This window comes from Homalodisca vitripennis, chromosome 1, assembly GCF_021130785.1.
Source record: "Homalodisca vitripennis isolate AUS2020 chromosome 1, UT_GWSS_2.1, whole genome shotgun sequence".
Lineage (NCBI taxonomy): Eukaryota > Metazoa > Arthropoda > Insecta > Hemiptera > Cicadellidae > Homalodisca > Homalodisca vitripennis.
Window position 1 is genome coordinate 101294247 of NC_060207.1, and position 23440 is coordinate 101317686.

The 23440-nt window shown below is 33.4% G+C and overlaps 1 protein-coding gene across 7 annotated transcripts in view; it reads right to left on the reverse strand.

Moving 5' to 3' along the window:
• Positions 1-2715: 2715 nt before the first annotated feature.
• Positions 2716-23440, reverse strand: part of LOC124367822 (eyes absent homolog 2) — a 201636-nt gene continuing 180911 nt past the window's right edge. For 6 of the 7 annotated variants that reach the window (XM_046824983.1, XM_046825010.1, XM_046825002.1 and 3 more), the window contains 11 exons: positions 21744-21844; positions 21154-21311; positions 20663-20777; positions 16227-16307; positions 14980-15149; positions 12194-12283; positions 11378-11621; positions 5863-5977; positions 5014-5135; positions 4738-4838; positions 2716-2946 (listed from right to left, as the gene is read on the reverse strand). In XM_046824983.1, the coding sequence (XP_046680939.1) occupies positions 2866-2946; positions 4738-4838; positions 5014-5135; positions 5863-5977; positions 11378-11621; positions 12194-12283; positions 14980-15149; positions 16227-16307; positions 20663-20777; positions 21154-21311; positions 21744-21844 (1378 nt within the window). In that variant the 3' untranslated portion in view covers positions 2716-2865. The remainder of the gene's footprint in view (positions 2947-4737; positions 4839-5013; positions 5136-5862; positions 5978-11377; positions 11622-12193; positions 12284-14979; positions 15150-16226; positions 16308-20662; positions 20778-21153; positions 21312-21743; positions 21845-23440) is intronic. The other variant, XM_046824966.1, reaches the window with a different exon arrangement.

Here is a 23440-nt window from a genome sequence, read left to right on the forward strand (position 1 = left end):
ATGTACAACACAACCTAGGGGTTGCTATTTGATTTTTTTAGATTGGGGCTGTTTAATATTTCAAAATTCTATGTATTTTTAAAATGTGTAAATTTTGGGGTAGGGTGGCATTTGATATTTTTCGATAAGCCGTCTCATCATTATTTTTGAATAAAAATTTCGTCTCTCTACATTTGTGCAGGTAGTTGCAATAAATTTACCCATAAACCCCTGATTTTTTTACGTTTTGGTGTACCCTGTACATAAGCGGCAAGATAGGTTCAAACTTTTTGCATCAAAATAATCAGTGAAGAAATACCTTTAAAATGAGGTATAACTCAACATACCTTTACATTTGAAAATTTTCCAAAAACCACCCCTACCCCCAAAAACTACCCTTTTGGGGAGTTTTAGGGATTTAAAAATAATTTCTCCAAATTCTTTGGGGTGGAAATAGGGGGGTTTAAGTTATTACGAATAATCTACCTCGTTTGGTTTGGCCGCTATACGTACTGTACGGGTTGTCTGCCTCACCCTGTATATAAATAATATGACTAAAATGTGTGTGTGGCTTTTATATGAGTATATACCTCATAAAATATTGTTTACACACAAAAATTTAAAACTATAATCTCAAACTGCACAAAAATAGCACTAGTTACTAAAACATAGAGTAATTACGGTAAGAATCCTAGATCCTTGTTAGTTGTAAGCACAACTTGCAACTCATCACTAGTTCTTGATCTTACTGGAGGAAGTATTATAGCTTTGTGAATGTTAACACCAAAAATCCCATAGGTGAGAATTCCCCTGAGATTTCTGCTGTTAATGAGAGAAATTAAGTCTTTGGCTTGTACTGGGGCTAAATAAAGGTTCAATGTTTCAGCTGAATATCTGATGATTATAGGAATCGTTATACGAGTACCTGATGATGCCTCACAAGCATTATTCACGTATTTAATTAAAAACAATGTATTTATGTATTTTGTAAACATTAAGTGCTTGATCAAACATATTTATCCAAGAAGGACATTTCAGGATCTTGTTACAATCTTGCAGTTGTCCGTCCCTCCATCTGTGCAATGATTCTTGATAAAATGGTCCTAGACACTTGACACAACATAAGCAACAGCCACAGCAAGCGACAGCTCGGGAAATCAGCTGCTCCGCGAATGATATCACACACCTACAATCCCACAGTACATGTGCAATGGCACACCTATTTCTCCTTCTGCCATTAGTATACACTCACTAAAACAAAATATTACTACATTGCACACAAGAACAAAAGTGACAAGCTGAACAGCTGACAATTGAGTTACAAGCATTTAAAGTTTAAAAGAAACTCTTAGGCTGAAAACTGTCAATATTTCATGAAACTTACGTATTTCACTAGTTAGAGCTTGAGTTGTATGGCATTTGGATTAACAACAAACCAGTAAATTAAGAAAACAATAGCTGGGTGTTAATTAAGGCCGCAAGTGTAATACCATAGTTGCATGATCTGGCCACTGGCCATAAGCATAAGTTGTAATGTGTGTGGCTATTACAGCTGTCGGCCATAAAAGAGTCAAAGGAATGACTTCCACAGGTAATATAAACTGTCAAGGACAATTTTATGTTGAATTGATTTTTTTATCCACTTCTAGAATTATTTCCATAGTAATTTATTTTTGTGAGCCTCATCAAAAAATCTATTTCATTTATCCAAAATGCATACGTAAAGCTTTAAAATTCATTATATTTTAGATAATTATAAAACATTGCCCGGGGATGCACCTCTGGATTATTCCTAATAGTATTTCCTTAATTACTTCCCACCCCCACACCACATCAGTCATAGGGTTCCCAATAAACTTCAAACAAATAAAATAGGTTGTAAACTCAAAAATCTTTAGCACACTTATGCTAAAAGAAAACAAATCACAGCATCACTTATCCATTAGCATAACTATTTTTAGCCTGCTCTAGAGCCCTCGGAACCCTAGTAATTTAAGTATTTTGGTAGAGTTTGCAGAACTATTTCTAAAAGGGTTATTTATGACACTTTTCATCAGAGACTGCTGATTAGATATGTCTTGTCTAATTAGTTTCACTGGTTGTAATATAAAAATTTGTCATCTATAAATGCTTTGACAATATCTATCTTAGTCAGAAGATTGTCCAAATTCATTAAGCTCATCCAACCACTCAAATACATTGTCGAGATGTAATCCTATTTCTCCTCTAACATATTGTTTGATAATATCTGATATGTGTGCTAAGAGATGGTTGAATTTTGATCCTGACAGCAGTCAGTAAGAATTCATTATCAATTTCATTGTTTCATAGTTATTGTAGTGTTATATGATTTTTAAGGATCCTTAAAAGTTCAGTTCATCACTATAAAGGATTATCATCAATAATACGATCAATTTCACTCAATTATAATAATGGTTTGTGTGTCGTCACTGCATCTGATAAACGAACACAAACTCAAGCTGTGCAGCTGGTTTCTTGTTTTGTTTACACTGATTCAGTTCTACAGGTTAGCCAACGTACTGCATAAAATTAAATACTAAGCTGTGTACAGTATTGGTATTGAAATAATAACTCTGGAGAGTACTGCATTATATGAGAGAAAAATAGATTCCCAAGCAATGACGGAAGGCTTCTGTTTAGAACTTCTGGTGTTTATTTACAGTATAGCAAGTAAAGTATTTTTAAGACAGAGAAACAGAGTAAAATACACATTTGTACTTGAAATTAAATATATTCTTTTCAGTTCTACAAAAATGTACACATCTACAATTATTATGTAAAAAGAAGGTAATGAGTTATTGAGTGAATGTACATTAGAGACAGAGGTGGTTATGTACAGACAGAGAAGATTTGGACTAGGTGACACTAGAGGAATCCCATGTCCAGGGCGTTGTATAGAGCAGCCAGATCACTGTGAGAGGAGATCCGCCAGAATGGGAAATTCATCTGTAACATCAAAGAGTTTAGGTTATGGAAGTGGTAGATTATTTCTGATTGCCAGAATCGTGACAAATTTGTTTTATAAGATGGTAGTTATTTAACTAATTAATTTATCCAATTATTTAAGTTCATTCATATGCTTCCAACTTTGCGAATAGGACTGACATACCTAGGGAATGGACCATACTCAGCTGATTAACTGGTGTTTTGTATTATCATAATTTGAGGAATTAATTCTTTCACATTAGAATTTCATAAAACTCTGGAGGAAATTATGTGGAAACGATGAAATACTATTTTAGAATTTATATGATTGTATTAAAGCATATTTATCTAAAACTAATAGCAGTTATTTTAAAGGTTTTGTATAACCACTTTATCTCGATCTCTGAATTATCCGGATTGGTTTTAAAGAGTGTATTGAGTCTTAATTTTTTCAAGAGTAAACAGTTTTTTTTTTTATTTCCACACTTGTCTGATGTTCTGAATAATGCATAACAACACATATACATAAGACAGAATGATTCTAAGAGATTACATCGAACCCCCTGAAGATTCAGCCTGAGTTAAGCTACATACCGGTATGGACACATCTCAATTGTCTTGAGCTGCCCACTTATGCTGTACATGAACACTAGTTTGTGCTAAAAACCGCCATGAGAGTCTGTACTGCCTAGTGAAGTCACATTCTTTTGAGTATTCGTTCATAGGACATCATGCAAAAGTTGACACCCACTATGCATTATTCAGCTGTACAGGCATTCAGATATATTCCCACGGAAGATAGCTTCGCATCACCGGTTGCTCAACCGAGTGCATAAACCAAATGTTTGCACCTGTGGTTCCTCTTTTACTGAGCAGGATTACTATTGCAATATTTTTCATCAGTAGAGTAAAACTAACCTATTTTATGATGGTCTAAGCTCAGCTGGACAATTAACTATAGAGCAAGAGCCCGCGACACCCAGGCATTCTTTATTTCATAAAAACTGACAACCTGTCAGTATACGAGTACTATACAGGTATAAACGTACCTTGAGTATGGTGCCTGGGTCGCGGTGGCTTCGGCAGGTAACAGGTAGTAAAGGTGAGTGAAATCACAGTTTAAATTCGTAATAGTGTAAAGCTCAGTTTTTATACATTTCAACATTAAACAACGATAGAAAGCTGCATGTGCGATGCTGGACACTTAGTATAGTTCCAAACCCTTCCAGGCATCCCTAAAGTACAATTAATAAAAATAGTACTTTCGTCATATTATAAAACCTGAAATTTATATAATTATGTTATTAGGGGAACTATAAAAAGATGTTTTCTCAGTTCCCAGACACTTTCTATGGTTCCTTCATGCAGCCAGGCACCTCAAAAGTTACTCTAGGTGCGAGCGCGAGAGATATACATACAAGCGGGTGCGAGTGAGATAGTACGTAATGTCTACGGCGATATTTTACTGCACATCAGCTGTCTTATACTCCGAACGTTTGTTTGAATACATAGTAGTGTGAACGGTTATGCGTATAATAAGTGTATTATTATTTAAGAAATCTATTGTTTTTAAAATTGTGGTGCATTTGTGAAAAAGTACTATCATGGAAGTAGAAGGAGCTCAATTACGTTGCTTTGTATGTGACAAGAGTGACGGAAAAATAAATCTATATCATTGTTAAATGCTACTCGACAATCTAATAAATGTGACAGTTTAATAAATTAGTACAGAGCAGTCAACATTTTCTAATCAAACTTCTTGAATAAGGATTTTTGTCTCAAAATTTGTCACAATAATCATAGGTTACTTACAGTTTTGGCAGCCGCTTCCTCATCCTGTCCATCACCCACCACCACGTATGTGCACTTGCGGCCGAACCTGGCGATTATTCTCTCAAAACAGCTCTCCTTGCCTGTGGACGAGCATACATTACTGATCTGGCATATGTCATATTCTGCAGAAATAATCCCATAATGCTTGTTCCCAGTGTTTCAATTTTTTAATAGAGGCAACTTATTAAAAAATATAATTATTTGCCTGATAGAATATAACCAAATAAGATACAAATAGGAAGTATTACTACTTACCAATTTTGGTTGCAGAATAGATGTTTTCAATGGGAAAAATCCCTCCGAGCCCGAACAGTAGAACTTTGGCAAGAGCAGGCACTAGTTGTGTGGTGGTCACCAGTACATTGACATTGCTTGGCCTGCAGCACAAGAGACAGCATGATACAGTTCTATACTGGATAATAAATAATTGGGTATATACAATGGATATATAGTGCTATGGGACAAATTGTCTAATGGTACTTAGCAGCATCTTGCTTGAATTAATGCTGCACATATCAGTTATTGATTTTTCTTATGTATGTCAAGTATCTCTCAATTTGTTAGTAATACAGACATGAATTCACTTCTTTATCATACGTACACAAGTAATGTACTTTAAAATCATTTTATAAACTAGTTTTTTGTCTTATATGCTCATAGTAAATATGTTGCATCTTAAAAAATCAACCATGAAATATAATATTTAAACAAATGAAACTAAATGTAAACTGAATATTACCAAATAGGCTTGCAAAGAAAGATACATGAGGTGAGATTACCCACACAATATGTACCAGGTGAATAAATTTGCAACTTTTACAGATGAGGGATAAATTCAATAAAGAGCAATTTCTTTGTTCAAGCTACAATCTTGTTTTATCCCTTGAATCTATGGAGAGCGAGCATGAGGTTGTGATCTGAATCAGCATTACATCTTGAAATAAACTAATATCAATTTAGTCAGATTTCCAAATAGTACCGACACATAATTGAATACCAGAATCAGAACTTTGGTTTAACATTCTAGTTTCATTGTTATCATAGTACAATATTGATATAAAAACGCTGCAAACTGACTGTTATTGGAGGATTGAAAGAACTGACCTTGAATTGATGAGAGTGAGACACTTGATAGCCATAGAGAGCCAGTTGTCTGTTACGTTCTCTATCTCTGACCTGAGCTGTAGCCACTGGTCCCTCTTGCCTGGTCCCAACAGTCCTTTACAACAATCCATTATCTTAATATAAATCACACCTTTAATTTTGTTCTCTTTATTACTTAGTGTTCCTAAATACAGGGTTAACCATACTTTTTAAATCAATACAATTTATGCTCATGCACACCAAATAAATAAGTTCATGGAAATTGTGCAAAGTAGTGTTTCCAGAGTTTCAGAAGAACCAAACAATGAGAAGAGTGGTAGATCAACCTTGACTTTTTATAACGTTATGTATGAGAAAGGATGTAAGGAACATGCACACCAAACAAATTAGTTTATAGGAAAGTGTGCAAAGTAGTGCTTCCAGAGTTTCAGAAGAACCAAACAATGAGAAGAGTGGTAGATCAACCTTGACTTTTTATAACGTTATGTATGAGAAAGGATGTTTGGAACATGCACACCAAATAAATTAGTTTATAGGAAAGTGTTCAAAGTAGTGTTTCCAGAGTTTCAGAAGAACCAAACAATGAGAAGAGTGGTAGATCAACCTTGACTTTTTATAACGTTATGTATGAGAAAGGACGTTTGGAACATGCACACCAAATAAATTAGTTTATAGGAAAGTGTGCAAAGTAGTGTTTCCAGAGTTTCAGAAGGACCAAACAATGAGAAGAGTGGTAGATCAACCTTGACTTTTTATAACGTTATGTATGAGAAAGGACGTTTGGAACATGCACACCAAATAAATTAGTTTATAGGAAAGTGTGCAAAGTAGTGTTTCCAGAGTTTCAGAAGGACCAAACAATGAGAAGAGTGGTAGATCAACCTTGACTTTTTATAACGTTATGTATGAGAAAGAACGTTTGGAACATGCACACAAAATAAATTAGTTTATAGGAAAGTGTGCAAAGTAGTGTTTCCAGAGTTTCAGAAGGACCAAACAATGAGAAGAGTGGTAGATCAACCTTGACTTTTTATAACGTTATGTATGAGAAAGGACGTTTGGAACATGCACACCAAATAAATTAGTTTATAGGAAAGTGTGCAAAGTAGTGTTTCCAGAGTTTCAGAAGGACCAAACAATGAGAAGAGTGGTAGATCAACCTTGGCTTTTTATAACGTTATGTATGAGAAAGGACGTTTGGAACATGCACACCAAATAAATTAGTTTATAGGAAAGTGTGCAAAGTAGTGTTTCCAGAGTTTCAGAAGGACCAAACAATGAGAAGAGTGGTAGATCAACCTTGACTTTTTATAACGTTATGTATGAGAAAGGATGTTTGGAACATGCACACCAAATAAATTAGTTTATAGGAAAGTGTGCAAAGTAGTGTTTCCAGAGTTTCAGAAGGACCAAACAATGAGAAGAGTGGTAGATCAACCTTGACTTTTTATAACGTTATGTATGAGAAAGGATGTTTGGAACATGCACACCAAATAAATTAGTTTACGGTTTAATGTGCAAAGTAGTGTTTCCAGAGTTTCAGAAGAACCAAACAATGAGAAGAGTGGTAGATCAACCTTGACTTTTTATAACGTTATGTATGAGAAAGGACGTTTGGAACATGCACACCAAATAAATTAGTTTACGGTTTAATGTGCAAAGTAGTGTTTCTAGAGTTTCAGAAGGTCCAAACAATAAGAAGAATGGTAAATCAAACTCAATTATTTCTATAATTATGTATGATAAAGGATGTTTGGAAAATACAGACCAAAACTTTAATAAATTGTTAAATGGAATTAATGCAATAATAGTTTTTTACCAGAAGTCCTCACCTAATTATTAGTAATGCACATTAAGTTATACCCATATGTACTATATTAAGATGTATAATGTGATATAACTAGCATATTTATTTTCTCTCGCTGGTGATCTTGTCTGAAATACCTCAGAATCAGGTTCTAATTGTAATAAAATTCTTAACTTTACTTTCCCAACTTGTGTTCAAATACATCCAAACAGACAGTGGTTACTCCCAAACTTAAATTGATATTTCTTTCTATAGACTTCTATGGTATTTGTAAACAAATCTTATTATAAATAAAAATGAATCGTAAAATGAGTTGCTAAGCACTAATCTTGAGAACGGCTGGACCAATTTGGCTTATTCTTTTTGTATAGTATTCAATGATATGTGAGGAAGGTTTATATAAAAAGGTTAGAAAAGATACCTGAAATATTTTAGAGTTAAATATGTAGTATTTATGTTTTATAATCCAAATTTAACTGACATGAAACAGCTGTTGACACTTTCAGCTAAAGTATGACAAATTGAAAAAAATAAATATGAACATGACAACAATACATTCTTTTTTAGATTACAATCCAAAAAAACAAAAAATTGTATGCCGAAAAACCTTAAAACGAGTATTTTAGTGTTAAATGAACTTTCCCCCTTATAGTGGAAGTAGGTAGGATTTCCCAAAGGCCGTAAAAGGCTTCTCAGTCGTACATATGTTTGTATATTTTCTTCATCGGGACAACAAGGCAACCTCAACTATGGCACTGGAAATATTATAGACCATAAGTCGGCTCTTGTAGCCGGAAGTAGACAATTTTGACCGAAGTAGATTTCTGTAAGCTACATAAATATATAGTTTTTTTTTTACTCGGGCAATAAGGCAAACTACATTGTGAGATCGTAAGTGAATTTAAACGGTCAGAAGTAAGCACATTTCAACCTTACTTGAAAATATCTTACACCGGAAATATATGACAAGAGCCAGAAGTAATAGGTTTTTGACCAAAGTAGGTTTTCAAGATTTGTGTATTTGTATTATCTTGATCATGGCAATAAGCCAGACTTAGCTGTGAAATTGGATATAGCAATTAATTTGAGCCAAAAATACCCCTAGATGTGCAAAACATAATATAAGAGTCAGGGTAAATTCTGATACTCTTTAGCAAGAATACTTAAATAATATCTACCTGATATATATCTAAAACATTGTATGGGACTCCATCAGATTAAATCATAAGTGCTTTTATTAATTAGTATAATGACTTTGATTTTGAAAATTGGGTACAACAGCCAGTTTATAATAAATAAAAAGTGAATTCTAATGGACAATTAAATACAGAAGTCTAAATTATGAGCATCTCAATATAGCATGCATGGTTACATATTTTAAATATGGGTCTAACCACCGGGGTCACAAAGGAGTCGAGGATTTGTATCAAGTTAGTGTGAAATTAAGTAATGCATATTTATTGCTGCTTAATCTATATTTCTGATTCTATTTGAAGAGACCCAAAATAAAAGACCTTCAGGCGATTCATCTAAAAACCAGATTTTTGGAAGCTCAGGACAGGTACAATATAACCGGGAAAGAAGAAGATAAAAGGAATGCAAGTCAACTGAAAAAGGAATATGACTTATACCTGAGGACACTAAGACGACAAGCCACAGCCAAGATCATATCTGAAGCCAACGACAAAGCAAAAGCAGTGTGGAAGATAATAAACACAGAAAAAAAAAGTAGAAATGAAGCCACATCACCTACAGAACTCGACATCAGTGGCAAACGCACATCAGACCCAACAATGATGGCAGATCATTTTAATAACTTTTATAAGTGTTGCAGATGAGACGTTACAAAGAAGTAAACAGCCTTGCAACCAACAACTGTCTGTAGAGACAGAGAACCTGAACACTCCTTCACTAGTTCTCTACCCCACAAACTGTGAACAGGTTTATAAGACTATAAGCTCTCTAAAACCTAAAACCTCATCTGGGTATGACGGGATATCAGCTAAATTAATTAAGACCTGCAAGGAAGAGCTAGTTAACCCACTGGTTGAGATTATAAATAAATCATATTCCTCAGGGACCTTTCCCAACGCCTTAAAACTGTCAAAAGTATATCCTAAGTTTAAACAGGGATCTACTACTCAAGCATCAAACTACAGGCCGATTTCTCTAATATCGACCTTTTCTAAACTGATAGAAAAACTGACCTGACTAGACTCTTTCACCACCTATCTAATAATGGACTTCTCCCAACCCAACAACATGAATTTCTCCCTGGCAGATCAACCACCTCAGCTTTAATCAACTTAACAGAATACATAATTGACCAACTTGAAGTCGGTAACACCACCACTGCCATTTTCCTGGACTATAGCAAGGCTTTCGACTCCCTTAATCATGACCATCTTATGAAGAAATTGGCCACGCTAGGAATTCGAGGACAAGCTCATGACTGGTTCAAAAGCTACCTCACAGGAAGAAATCAAATAGTTGAGATGAGCTATGTCACCAACAAAACCATTCAACAGGTCAAGTCCAAGCCAAAGAGTATCATCCGAGGAGTTCCACAAGGGTCCGTACTGGGGCCAGTTCTCTTTATCCTATACACCAGTGACTTCACAAGATATCTGAATAGCTATAGCCAATGCATTATGTATGCAGACGACACTGTCCTACTTCTTAGTGATGAAAACCCTAATCAGCTGGAAGTAGCATCACACATAGCTTTTAACATGGCAGTCCAATACTGCCATCAAAATGACCTTGTTATTAATGAGAAAAAGACTCAACAGTTAATCCTGGGAAGGCACAAAGACAACACATGTCGACTACCCGAATCAGAAGATAACAACGTGACAAAATATTTAGGTATACTAATTGACGACTCTCTGTCCTGGACACCTCATATAGACCACCTCTGTAACAAGCTGAGTACAGGCCTCTTTGAGGTGCGAAGAATAAAGTGGATAGCCAACGCAGACACTGCAAAGACTGCATACCACTCACTATTTGAGAGTCATCTGCGCTATGGAGCTTCAGTTTGGGGTGCTACAACAAAGCACAATCTGGATCGACTATTGATCATACAAAAACGTGCCATAAGAATACTGGCCGAGCTTCAGCCCAGAGAAAGCTGTAGAGAATCGTTCAAAACCCTAAACATTCTCACAGTAGTAAACCTCTACATTATGGAAACAATAATACATCATCATCTAAAGTCACTACAGCCTTTGAAAACAGCAGGCCAGATGCATCACTACAATACCCGGCATAGAGCAAACTACTGTCTCCCTATCCACCACCGCTCACTGACAGAAAGAAAACCAAGGTACGCTGGAGGAAAAATGTGGAACGCCCTACCCTTGCAGCTGAAGACAATTGGAGGACAACGTTTCCATGAAGAGCTCAAAAATTGGCTACTGGCCAACCCATTCTACACGATATCAGAATTCATGAACTGGGGATAACAGCAAAACATTTACATTACAATCAACCTAATGTATAAGCCTATCACAATTTTTTACAACCTCGTAAAACTTGTATTTATGACGCTAACACTGTTCTTGAAGAACATGTAAATAAAGAAGTATTGTCTATTGTCTATTGTCTATTACCAAAAGTAAAAGTATGGAAGGTACATTCTGAATTAACACTATTCCAGCTAAACAGATAACTGCAGTAACTAAATGATTAAAGAAGCATACTTACCACCAACAGAATTTCTGTAGTTGTTGTAGGTGTCTTTGACCTTGCGGTAACGGAACGCCAGTTTCCTCATCCAGTCAACACCACCCCGTACGCCTCCACCCAGACACAGGGCCCCCCCTGCTACAGGTCCTGGCACACCTCCGGCAGCCCCTGCTGTGAAGCCATCAGTCGCAAAGTTATACCCATTCAGATCCTGGCCGTTGTCATCAGAGCTGACATCATCTATGTGCACTTGGTCGCAGTCCTTCACCACAAAAACCATATTGTTATAATTAGGATCGTAATAGCAATATAAAATTATTCTAATGTTGAGAATTTAATATTTGAAAAAGTGAAAAATGCAGTTATGTTTGTAGAATCTAAAAAGAAATGTCTCAAAAACATTTCTTTAGTTATATTTTAAACATTTTTAAAAAAGCTCATAAGAGAAATATGAGTAAACAACTAGAATTAAACTTTTCTAGTCTAAAGTTTTCTGTCTAAAACGTCTATTACATGTCAATGTTGTGTAACGTACATATAATAATCCAAGCGCAATTACTGCATATTGGCTAGTGTTTATTACGTAATAACATGTATTAAGTATAAAAAAGTTGAATGTTGAAAAATTAGCGTAGCTGGTGCCTTAGTCACCATCCTTTATTTGGCTATTGGCTTACTGATCAAAATCAATTTCAACTTCAGTTAATTAAAACTGTAAACTCTATAAGCTAATAGTCATAAGTCTAATGTTGAAATAAGATAAAATATGTAGGCCAGAGAGTGTGTAATTATTGATATGTTTACTCAATTTATACAAATAAATGTGCTACTCACTTCAACATCGTTAAAGAAGAGGTGTGTGTCGGCCATGTTGAAGATCATCTCTTCCATCCGAAAGCCAAGGTTGATCACAGACTGAGAGTCCTAAGAGCCAATACTGTTTTTAGTTACAATACTGAGGTGAATCTAAAAGTATCAAATTTTAACTGGTTCATAATTTTAACAATTAAAATGATAAAAAAACTTTAAATGATATAATGTACCTTATTATATCATTTCTTTAGCGAGTGTTACTGCTCAGTTCTGATAAAATTGAAGACTTAATCCATTAGCATTGAATGTTTCACAAATTTTGTCATCTCATTTTTTTCTAATAACTTTTCAACAAAAGACTTCATAATGATACGGCTTATTTAAATGAGTTTACCATACCTGTATTTAAACAAAGCAAATATTAATCTAATTAACTATAACTTTTAACGCTGGTAATACCATTTTCATAACATTAAATTAGCCAAATTATCTAACAATATTTAGTAGATGCCTGTCATATCTATCAAATTTGAGATCTTAGTAGTAAAAACCATTTTAATAACGATTTTAGTAACAAATCAATCTTAATTTCTTTTTTTAACCCTAGAACTGGCAATGGTGTCACTCTGTACTGGCGGCTCTCTTTTAACCCTCCGAGTGTTGTATTACATACCCCAGGAGTGTTTTGCCATTTTTGTGACTTTTGCAGTGTTTTAGAAAAATATTTTTAAAACATCAATAACTAAAATTAATTCCATACATGTATACATATTTGTAAACTAGAATATGTGGGCTACTATAAAATATAAGGTTTGAAACACTTACTTCAATTTTGAATTTTTCCTGTGGGTAGAAACTTAAAACTTCAAAAAAATTTTCTGAAACTTTCCAAAATGTGAATTTTTCTATTTTTTCCTGTTCACTTTATAAAAAAATCAAAATAGCCATTTTGTACACAATTTATTACTGAACAAAAATATATATACACTTATACACTTTTTTTAACACCTTGAGTAAAAAAACATGAAAAATTAACTCTATACACTATGTACAAAAACCTTGTTTTCAGGGAAAAACCACTAACACACTTTCTTCATCTTTCGGGCCATTAGGGGCCTCCAGTAGTGTTGTAAGTTCAAGAAACATTCCTTATGTACTCCACAGTTACATCCTGGGCAGTGGACAATACTAAAATACTAAAACAATACTAAACACTACAGACACCAACAAAGGTTAGTCGTTCTAATGTCAAAATGAACTGGCACAGCTGAATTTCTACAAATGCAAGAGCAAATAAAACGGCAAATTTTTCGACAAACGGAAGGCATTATACAATCACCATGTAGCCTAGATGTTCTAGAATCGCATAGTATTCGAATAATCTCGATATCGCTATCGACAATCGGTAAATTCGGTAGAAAACTACGGCGTTGCGTAACCGTCAGAAATCTGACGCAAAACACTCGGCCGGTGCTTCGTAACCGTCAGAAATCTGACGCAAAACACTCGGAGGGTTAACAGCCTCGCAGACGTTTCTTATAATGTATCACATTTCATAACTGTTAGTCCAAATATAAACTATTATATGTCAATGTATTCACAACTATATGGGGAGCATTATAATAACAATATCTTATTGTTTCCATGGAAACATATTTTTGTTTTTTTTTTACAAAATGTAAGAAAAATATTTTTTGGACATTATTTTTGTAAATATTCCGTTGTGTAACTGCTTAGCAATAAGCTTTACATCATAACTGTAAATGTATAACTTATTCAAAATTTTGTCCTGATTCCAAAAATATATAATTATTGTAACTTTTACCTCAAAACGTATGTGTTACAGGGCTTTGTATGAAAAAGCACGCGTATTTACTTATTTTCAAAAATGCGTAGATTTCTAAATAAATATTATTGTTATACTTAATATTTATACTTATGAGTGCATTTATACTTATATAAGTGTGACAGATAAAACAAAAATAAAATAAAATAATACATTTTAATCTTACCTTATTTACATATGTACAATATATATGTAAATAAGCTCTCTAAGATCATTTGATCGGTCTCTAAAGTGTTCACCCATACTGAACAACTAAAACTATAACCTAAGAAAGCTAAAAAAGCAATAATAACAACACTAAAACACTATAAAATACGATTTCCACAAATACTATTGGATTCGTAACCTCAAACACAAAACTCGGCACTTGTTTACAGTTTCACAACAATGTGGTTGACCCGTACTATGTTCACGTCAGCTGTCCATACAGAACGATGTTTTACGGTAAACAAAGAAGACAATAATCGAAGTAAGAACAGTAAATCAGTACTATAGTTAATGCTCTTCCAGAATATATCAAATAAAAATCATTTATATAACCTTAATTGCCTAAAATTCCAATAACTGTACATGTATAATTTGGTGACGAATATTCGTCTTTGCCAAATCAGACGGACCTTTGGCGACGAAAATTCGTTTCATACCAGCTGGAGGGTTAATACAAACAATACATAGAGAATTAACACATTTTAAATCTTATGTATATAATATAGTACTTGCATGCTATATAAAGTTTTATAGCATTCATAATATAAAATAATACAAAATCAACCAAAAAGTGAGAACTTTTATACCGTGACAGCTAGTAAAAAAATATTAGGAGGCAGTAACAATACTATTTATAAATGTTAATTCCAGATGTGTAAACATTCATAATACAAAAATGTTAAGCTACCATAAAGGCAGATTTCACCAAAAGTTAGAAAATTTAAATGTTTTTAATACATTAAAATCCACGTACCTTAGAGAATTTGCTAGCATAGGAACCAGTGAGGAGGGAGTGGAATATTATGATGGTCTCATCCAAGTCCCAGATGAATACTCTGTCCAGGGAGTTTTCAGGGAGAGCTGATGGAGGGCTGGATGCAGGGTTGCCAACCACGCGGCGTCCTCTCCCTCGACCCATCCTCTCTGTTACAGGAAACAGTTGGCAGTAATGTGTAAGTGTGTCGTTTAGTGTATGATTATCATTTTGGATGTTTTATTACTTAATCAGTTTTCACAAAACAGTTTATATCATAAAGTTAGTTTTTAAAAATGGCTTGTTTCTATCGGATGGTGAAGCATATTACTGATGTTATTATAAAATTCATAGAAGTTTGAGTGTAATGGCTGAAGAGAAGAAGTACATAAAGCAACAATCATGTGATTTTTGGTTTGTAAATGTTTATAGTATTTTGTACATATGTATAATAGTGTCCTGTAAATAAATCAGCCCAGTAAAAAATTATGAAATTTAATTAACTTACTGTTCCTTGACATCTTCTGTATTATCAGTTGATATATTTTGCAATTTGTTATCTTAATGGTTTACAAATTTTACTTTTGCTTAGATTTACGTCTGTCTAGTTTTACTTGTAAAGAATGTTTTTACCTATACCTATAAAATCATAGTTTACATTTTTAAAGGAATTTATAATATATTAATAAACAAATGATACAGAAAAATAATAAAATATATTTAATATTTAAATATGGGTTGTGTGCAAAATAGAAAAACATACAGTCCCAAACTATTAAAAGGAGAGTAATAAATTTTGTATGTATACAATTTTTGGACGGATCAGATCAGATGTTAACAATATTGTGTATTAATATTAAATATTATATATATATATATATATAATTTTTCAATAAAGATTGAATAAAAAAAATATTTGCTCCGTCGAAATTCAAACCCGGGTCTCTCACTTTCCGGATGAATCCCCGACCACTACACAACAGAGCCCTTACTTTTTACAATTTAATTATTTTGTATTTGGCCATATCTGTCATATAATGTGTTTAAATAACCAAACTAATATATGAAAAGGAGACCAAATACCTATCAAATGACTTTTAACATTAATTACATTTATATAAGCAGCATTAGCCTGATTTTATTTTTCACTAAAGATTGAATCACAAAAAGTAAAAATGATGATATGCAATAATATCTACTTCTTATTATCTATCACATTAGCTACATGCAGAACTGAGAATACTAACGGTTGGCATCACTGGAGTTGGACCTCCGGTTATTAGGGTCAGCCTTGATGGGGGACTCTGGCTCAGAGGGCACAGGTGAGTCTGAAACAAAACCTCAGATGATCAACAGAGTCTTGAAACAGTCCAAAGTCTGCATGGATCTTAAAATTATTAAATATTAAATAGCAAAAATATAACAGAACAAGGTAATACTGCAATGTTTCCAAATAAGTTATTTTACTGTATTTTTTGAAATGAGTTAGAAAGAGAAAATATTTTAAACAAGGGTGAGTATAATAGTTAATTGTTTTAAAGAGTATTCTTGCAAATGTTATTTTAAATTTAAAATGTTTTATACTATATGTCAAAAAAACATATGCGGTATAATTAATCTAAAGTGTTATTGTTATTCGGACTGTAGTCTGGGAAAGGATGACTCATTAAGGCATATTAGTTACCATTTCTCTGTTTTTTCTTTAAATGCCACATCACAATATCAAGGAAGCCAACCAGTTTCATGTAGATTATGTAGAAACACTTTTTCAAGTCTATTAAAGTGAGTTTTATACCAGTGTTTCAACAGTACTTGTGTTAAGTGATTTACTAGGGTAATTCGGAAAGTAAGGTCCGATTCGCGTTAACCAGATAAACAGTAAGCGAGCAGCGAAATGCGCATGCACCCTGACACCCGGCATGCATTGCGCACAGAACGATGCCATTTGCAGTGAAATTGTTGTAGTCTGCTGTTGTCTGTGCCTTTTTAAAATGTTTAAAACTATTGAATGTCCCACCGACTGTGAAATACGGTTTTTGACAGCAAGGAACGTTTCAGCAGCGACAAATAAGTGAAGTATACGGTCCAAATGCAATGAGTGACAGCAAAGTGCGGAAGTGGGTGAAAGCTTTTAAAGATGCACAGGAAAATGTCCACGACAAACCACAATCTGGTCGGCCGTCACTGATCACCAAAAATTTGGTGAAAGCCGTCGATGAAAAAATTTGTGAAGATCGGCGATTCACTGTTTCTTCATTAGCAATAGAATTTCCAAACGTGAGTAGAACCACATTGTTTAAAATTGTTTCTGAAATTTTGGATTTTCGCAAATTGTGCTCACGTTGGGTTCCCAGGCTGCTTACTGAGGAACACAAAAAAAGAAGAATGGGTATTGCTCTTGAATTTTTGATCCAATATCATCAGGAAGGTGATAACTTTTAGACCACATTGTGACGGGTGACGAGACATGGGTTTCCCACATAACCCCAGAAACGAAACGCCAGTCGATTGAGTGGCGTCACTCGACGTCACTGGTTAAAGTGAAAGCAAAACAAACATTGTCTACACGCAAGGTTATGGCGACAGTGTTTTGGGATAGACGTGGGATATTGCTAGTCGAGTTCATGGAGCGAGGAAGAACAATAAATGCGGCCACTTATTGCAATACTCTGACTAACCTTAGACGAGCAATACAGATCAAGCGACGTGGCCTATTGCCAGCTGGAGTTTCGTTGCTGCATGACAATGCCAGACCCCACTCTGCCAACCAAACCCAAAATCTTATCAAATCGTTTGGTTGGAAACAGCTAGAACACCCACCATACAGCCCAGACTTGGCACCGAGCGACTTCCAATGGTTTCGCTACCTAAAAGAGTTCTTAGGCGGGAAGTGCTTCGACACTGATGACGAGGTGAAACAAGCAGTACAAGACTGGTTATCGTTGCAGGCAGCCGACTTCTATGACACCGGCATTCAAAAACTTGTAGATCGTTATGACAAGTGTTTAAACAAAAGTGGAAATTATGTAGAAAAATAGTGATTGATGTCAGAATCAAATAAAACAAGTTTTTTGAAAAAATCTGTTGTGGTTTTTTTTTAAATAAAAAAATGGACCTTACTTTCCGAATTACCCTCGTATATTTGTCATTGGTGCAATCATTTGTAAAGGGTAGATAGTAACTTTGTCTTTATACTTCTGATATAGCATTGTATACTTAATATTTTCTAAATTAAAATGTAAACATAATGATCATTATGTTTACATTGGATCAGCTGAAATGATCATATAGTACCAATATGTTTATAATAATGCATAATTATAAGTTTTTTACATTTTTACTATCTTTATTTATAATCTAAATTTATATAACTTAACCCTTTGAGTGCCGTGGTGTTGTGCTATATGGTATGCATGAAATGCCGAGCCAAAATGCCTGATTTTGAAAGGGTCTGGTTAAAAATTCATAAAAAAATTATTTATTGGTATAATGTCCTGGGTTTTTGTTTGTTTTGTAGATAAATATATTTTCTTTATAAATATAATACATTCATTAGTAATTTAACGTTTTTATACCAATAAAAAAAAACATTATCAAAAACTTTATGAGCAAAAACTTTTTGTTTTTTATTTTGACACAACGTAGTGTTATTGAAATATTTTATTTTTTCATTTTCAGTTATGCTATCTTATACTCAATTTAATTCTTTACAAAAAGACATATAAAACTTTTTTTATACTTATAAATAAAGTTTGGAAAATAAATATGAAAATATGAACCGCTACAAAACTAGAAAGTTTCTAACCTAACCTGACACTCTGTGTCTTGTCTACACTGCTAATGCTTGAATCTAATGCCTGCAATACTAGGTCTTCATTGTCAGCAATGTTTTTACAACTCATTGTTTATAAATATCACTGAACAAACACAAATAACATAAAAACTATACAAATGTATTTAGTAAAGTACTAGCTGCTTACGATCGCCGTAACTCACGGTCAAGTCATTGTTCTACTTACACACAGACTAGAACAACATAAACAAACAAAATAATATGAAGATACTAACACTACAAACCCATTTACACTTAAAATCTTTCAATATTTACAATAATTTGTGAAATAAACACCAGCGCAAACAAAACATGTGACAGCTCTTCAGTGTCGCTGTCGATTCTAAACTCGGCTAGGACGCGCTCTCTTTAAAACCGCCGTAAAAATCAGAATCTACCCAAAATGCATCAAAAGTTACGTTGAAGCCTTTGGAATGTGTATGTATAGTCATTGAGCCAATTTAGATAAATACTATATAAAATATAAGTGTTACTGCAGAAGTCGCAAATAGCGATTCTGTCATTTCTTGCACATAGTGCAGGATCGCTAACAGCAACACTCCGGCACTCAAAGGGTTAAAACTATTCAGGAATTACAATAACATAACATATGTTGAACTGTTACGGAAAACACTATTGGCTATAAATAAAATCCATTTAGATTACTTTTTGACAACTTTTTATATTGTGATACTAAAACATATATTTATATTAGCAACTTAAATGTGCATCTTTTGATTAAATAGATTTTTTATAAAAATATTAAAAAAGAATCAAGAAAACTCAAACTTTTAAAACAAATTAGTTTTTATTTTCTATTCATTTTTAATTATAGGAGAATTGTTTCTTCTTCTTTAAAATGTGTATTTTTTACTGAAAAAAATATAATTAACTAATAGTAAACTTATGAGACATTGATAATAAAATTGTGAATTTGGAAAATTTAAATTATTGACTTAACACCAACAATAGCATCTGTGGAATGACCGACTTGGAAATTGTATTCAGCAATTATTATTCAACAATATCAGAATACAGTGAAAACGATTCTGACAATGAAGAACCAAGATTCATGAAGATATTATGAGTCATTTTGATTCCACTGTGCAGCTTGATTGAACAATTATTTATCTTTGGTTAGTCTGACACATCACGGCAGGGGAAATGATGGCCTTGAAATGTCTGTGTCATTTTACAGGAAGCAGTGTACCAAAATAAAACAGTAGAACTGACTGAATTGTTTTATGAAGCAGGAAAGAACATTTATTTTTTGTCTCTATAATTAATCTTTATAAAAAGAATATTAATTGGCTCTCATTTATTGTTATTTTATTTTTTATAAAAGAAATACCTTATTATCTGTAATCCGTTGTGGTTTTTCCTGCATTTTTTGATTATCCGGATTAATTTAGACTGAGGTGATTTGAACAAATGAGATTGTACTATATTTATTTTATAACAGTAAAAACACCTTGCAAAATATATAACATAAGTTCAATCATTGAATGTACAATGCAGATGGAGGACAAAATCAGCAAGTAATTAATATTTCACATTTAATTAAATTAGATTGTAAAGTCATGTAGAAAAATCTTCATCTATTAATGTCTAAGAAATATCACCCATTATATTTACATGATAAAGTTCATAGTCATGTATAAAAGTCCCATGTGACAAAGTTCAACATCATCTGGTCGGTAAGGATAGAAAAGAGGAATAAGACTAAGGAGAAGAGGGATTTGGTTAATGCCTGTAACAAAATGATCAATAAGTGTGGTTTGTATCAATTTGACATATTATGATCAACCAAAGATTGAACAGACAAAAGAAACACATTATGTTGTGACTGACCTGGCAGACCCACGGCAGGGAGGGGGTAGGAGCCCCCAGAACTGTTGACATAAGGAGTGTAGCCATAGTAGCTGAGTGCTTGGTTATACCCACCACCATAACCACTGTAGTCCTGCTGAATACAGACAACATCATTCACACAAACTGTACACACTTTAAATATCTTGGACTACTGGATGGTTATAGTTTGAGTTGCTCTAGTATGTTTGTGAAAAAATGCTAACTATTATTATAGATTTTCCTTCAAGTATCATAGATATATTATTAATATTTTGAAAATTATTGCATTATTTAACTTGAAAAAAAAAAATGGTTTTCTTTCTGTATTAATTATTATGGTCTGGTAAACCCAATCAGAAAACTAAAACACAAACCACCTTTCAAAACTACAATACCAATAAAAATCTACTATTACAATAAAAATCTTAGCAGTCAAAGGGTTAATAAAAAAAACCATGAGAAAAATGTATAAAGACATGAAACAAAGGTACCTGTTGAGTGGAGTAGTTGTGCGAGTTGTAGCCCGCCGAGTAAGCGGCCGCAGCGTAGGCAGCTGAGTTGCTTTGACTGTAGCCGCTATAGTTGAGGTAGCCGTTGGCTGCTGTACCATTAGCTCCCTTGTTGCACTGGTTTACTGCCGTCCGGCCATCTGACACACATGGAGTTGTAGAATATCAACTAATCTTAAGCATTGTATGATCTCAAAGATGTAAAGTCAAATTAATACTAAGTTAAAATATAAATAACAGTGTTACATCAATATCTGAGGGCTAACATCACATATGCAACATTTAGAAGCACTGAAAATAAGAGATAATGCTAGGTGCAACAAAGTTTTGTTAAAACAGTGGTCACTATCTATAATATTAACAACAGTGCTGCTCTGTGGTGAAATCTGGGGAATACCATCAGAAATACAATTATAGCACTAAACATAAATGTTGGGTGCCACAAAGTTTTGTTAAAACAATGGTCAGCTATCTGACTCAAAAACAGATACCTCTATATGAATCTTAGCCAGATATAAATTAAATCAAATATGACCAACTAAAACACATTGTAATATATAAATTTCACTCACTGTTTGTGGAGGGGTAGGCAGAGGGTGAGTATGCTGTTGAGTTGTAGAAACTTGAGTTCATGTAAGCCACCGAACTCTGGTTGTTGTAGGCCTGCTGCATGCTATAACAACAAGTCTCTTAGTTACAGCTTGCCATGAATTGTATTATACATATTTTTAAGATATACAGGGTGTCCACAAATTACTCAATCAAACTTCATAATTCAATAAGTCAGGTCAAAATAATTAAGAAATGTCATATAAAAAGTATAGTCCTATCTTGCTCAGTTACCAACTGTCTGTCTGTTTGGTTGGTTTTTGAAAACTAATTATATCTTTAAATTAAATACAGGTATAAAGTTCATACTCTGTAAGACTTTTATTGTAATAAAAACCTGTTTTGATAAAGATTTTCAGAAACATGTCATATCAGGTTTTAAAATAGTGGCAATACAAAATGTTAAAATCAGTAATAACTCAAAAATGGTAGATTATATGTAAAAAAATAAAAAGAATAATGAAATATGAGATGAACATGACTTTCAGATGAACATTTTGATACCAAGTTTATTTTGCTATGACAAATAATAACCAAGTATCAAAGGTTTTACTGAGTGCTATCCTTCATTTGCTATATTAATCGAGTTATTAACTTTATTTCATTACTGATTAATAATCAGCTGATTGTTGCATGCAACAGCTGAAATTACCTGCTCATTGTTATTATTTTAAAAGAGCTTCATGAAATTTGTCTAGATATAGTACACATTATTTTTCCAAACTGATATTCAAGTTTTGTTTTTTTTTTCATGTACTTTAACCAAATACCACTTAATTAGTATAAACCTATTTTGTTAACACAAAATGTTTTTCTTGTTGTAAATGAGATTTTTTACTGAATATTATCAACAACGAGCTAGTAATTTCAGCTCTTAAATAATGTATTATTCAGCTTAATTCAATTGATTTTTTTATTTTAACCCTATTGAGGAAATAAAAAAAAGTGGAAACCAACTACAGCAGACTTGTGATTATTCAAGTCCCAGTTAATCGAGCCTCCGAATTACCCAGGCTAATCATCCTAATAATACTATAAATGTGAAAGTGCCTATGTTTGTTTGTTTTTCTTTCATGTATTAACTTTTTAAGCAATTGAACTGAAATTTTACGTCGACATTCCTAGAGTTGCTAGAATAAACATAGGCCTATTATTATTTCGTAGACCCTTCCAGGCTATGCTCAAAATCACATCTTGGTCTCTACAGTTGAATTCAATGAAATGTGAATTCAAAGAGCCAGTTAAATGTATTCAAAAGTAACAACACTTCTTATTTCAACATCATAGCATCAAGGCAAACCAATTTATTAATTCTGGGTCACTAACTTTTATGACAGAAAAATCATTGAGGGGACATCGCATCCATTTCTCACTGATGAGGTATACGATACTGATTAGCTATATAAATACTGATATAATTCCTAGACAGGACTGAGGAAATAGTATGATATAGCGAACACAGATTGGGAAGTAAGAACTTTACTATAATACCTATCACTCATAAGAAAAGTAATAAAATCAGTAAAAGAAATGGAAATTTGCTAATCAAGATATACATTTTAGTTCCTCATGAAAAAAAGTGAGGGACATTAAAAAATGTTACAATATTTTTATTTTTGGTGATAATGTTATAAAAATAATGTTATATTTCAAATAAAGT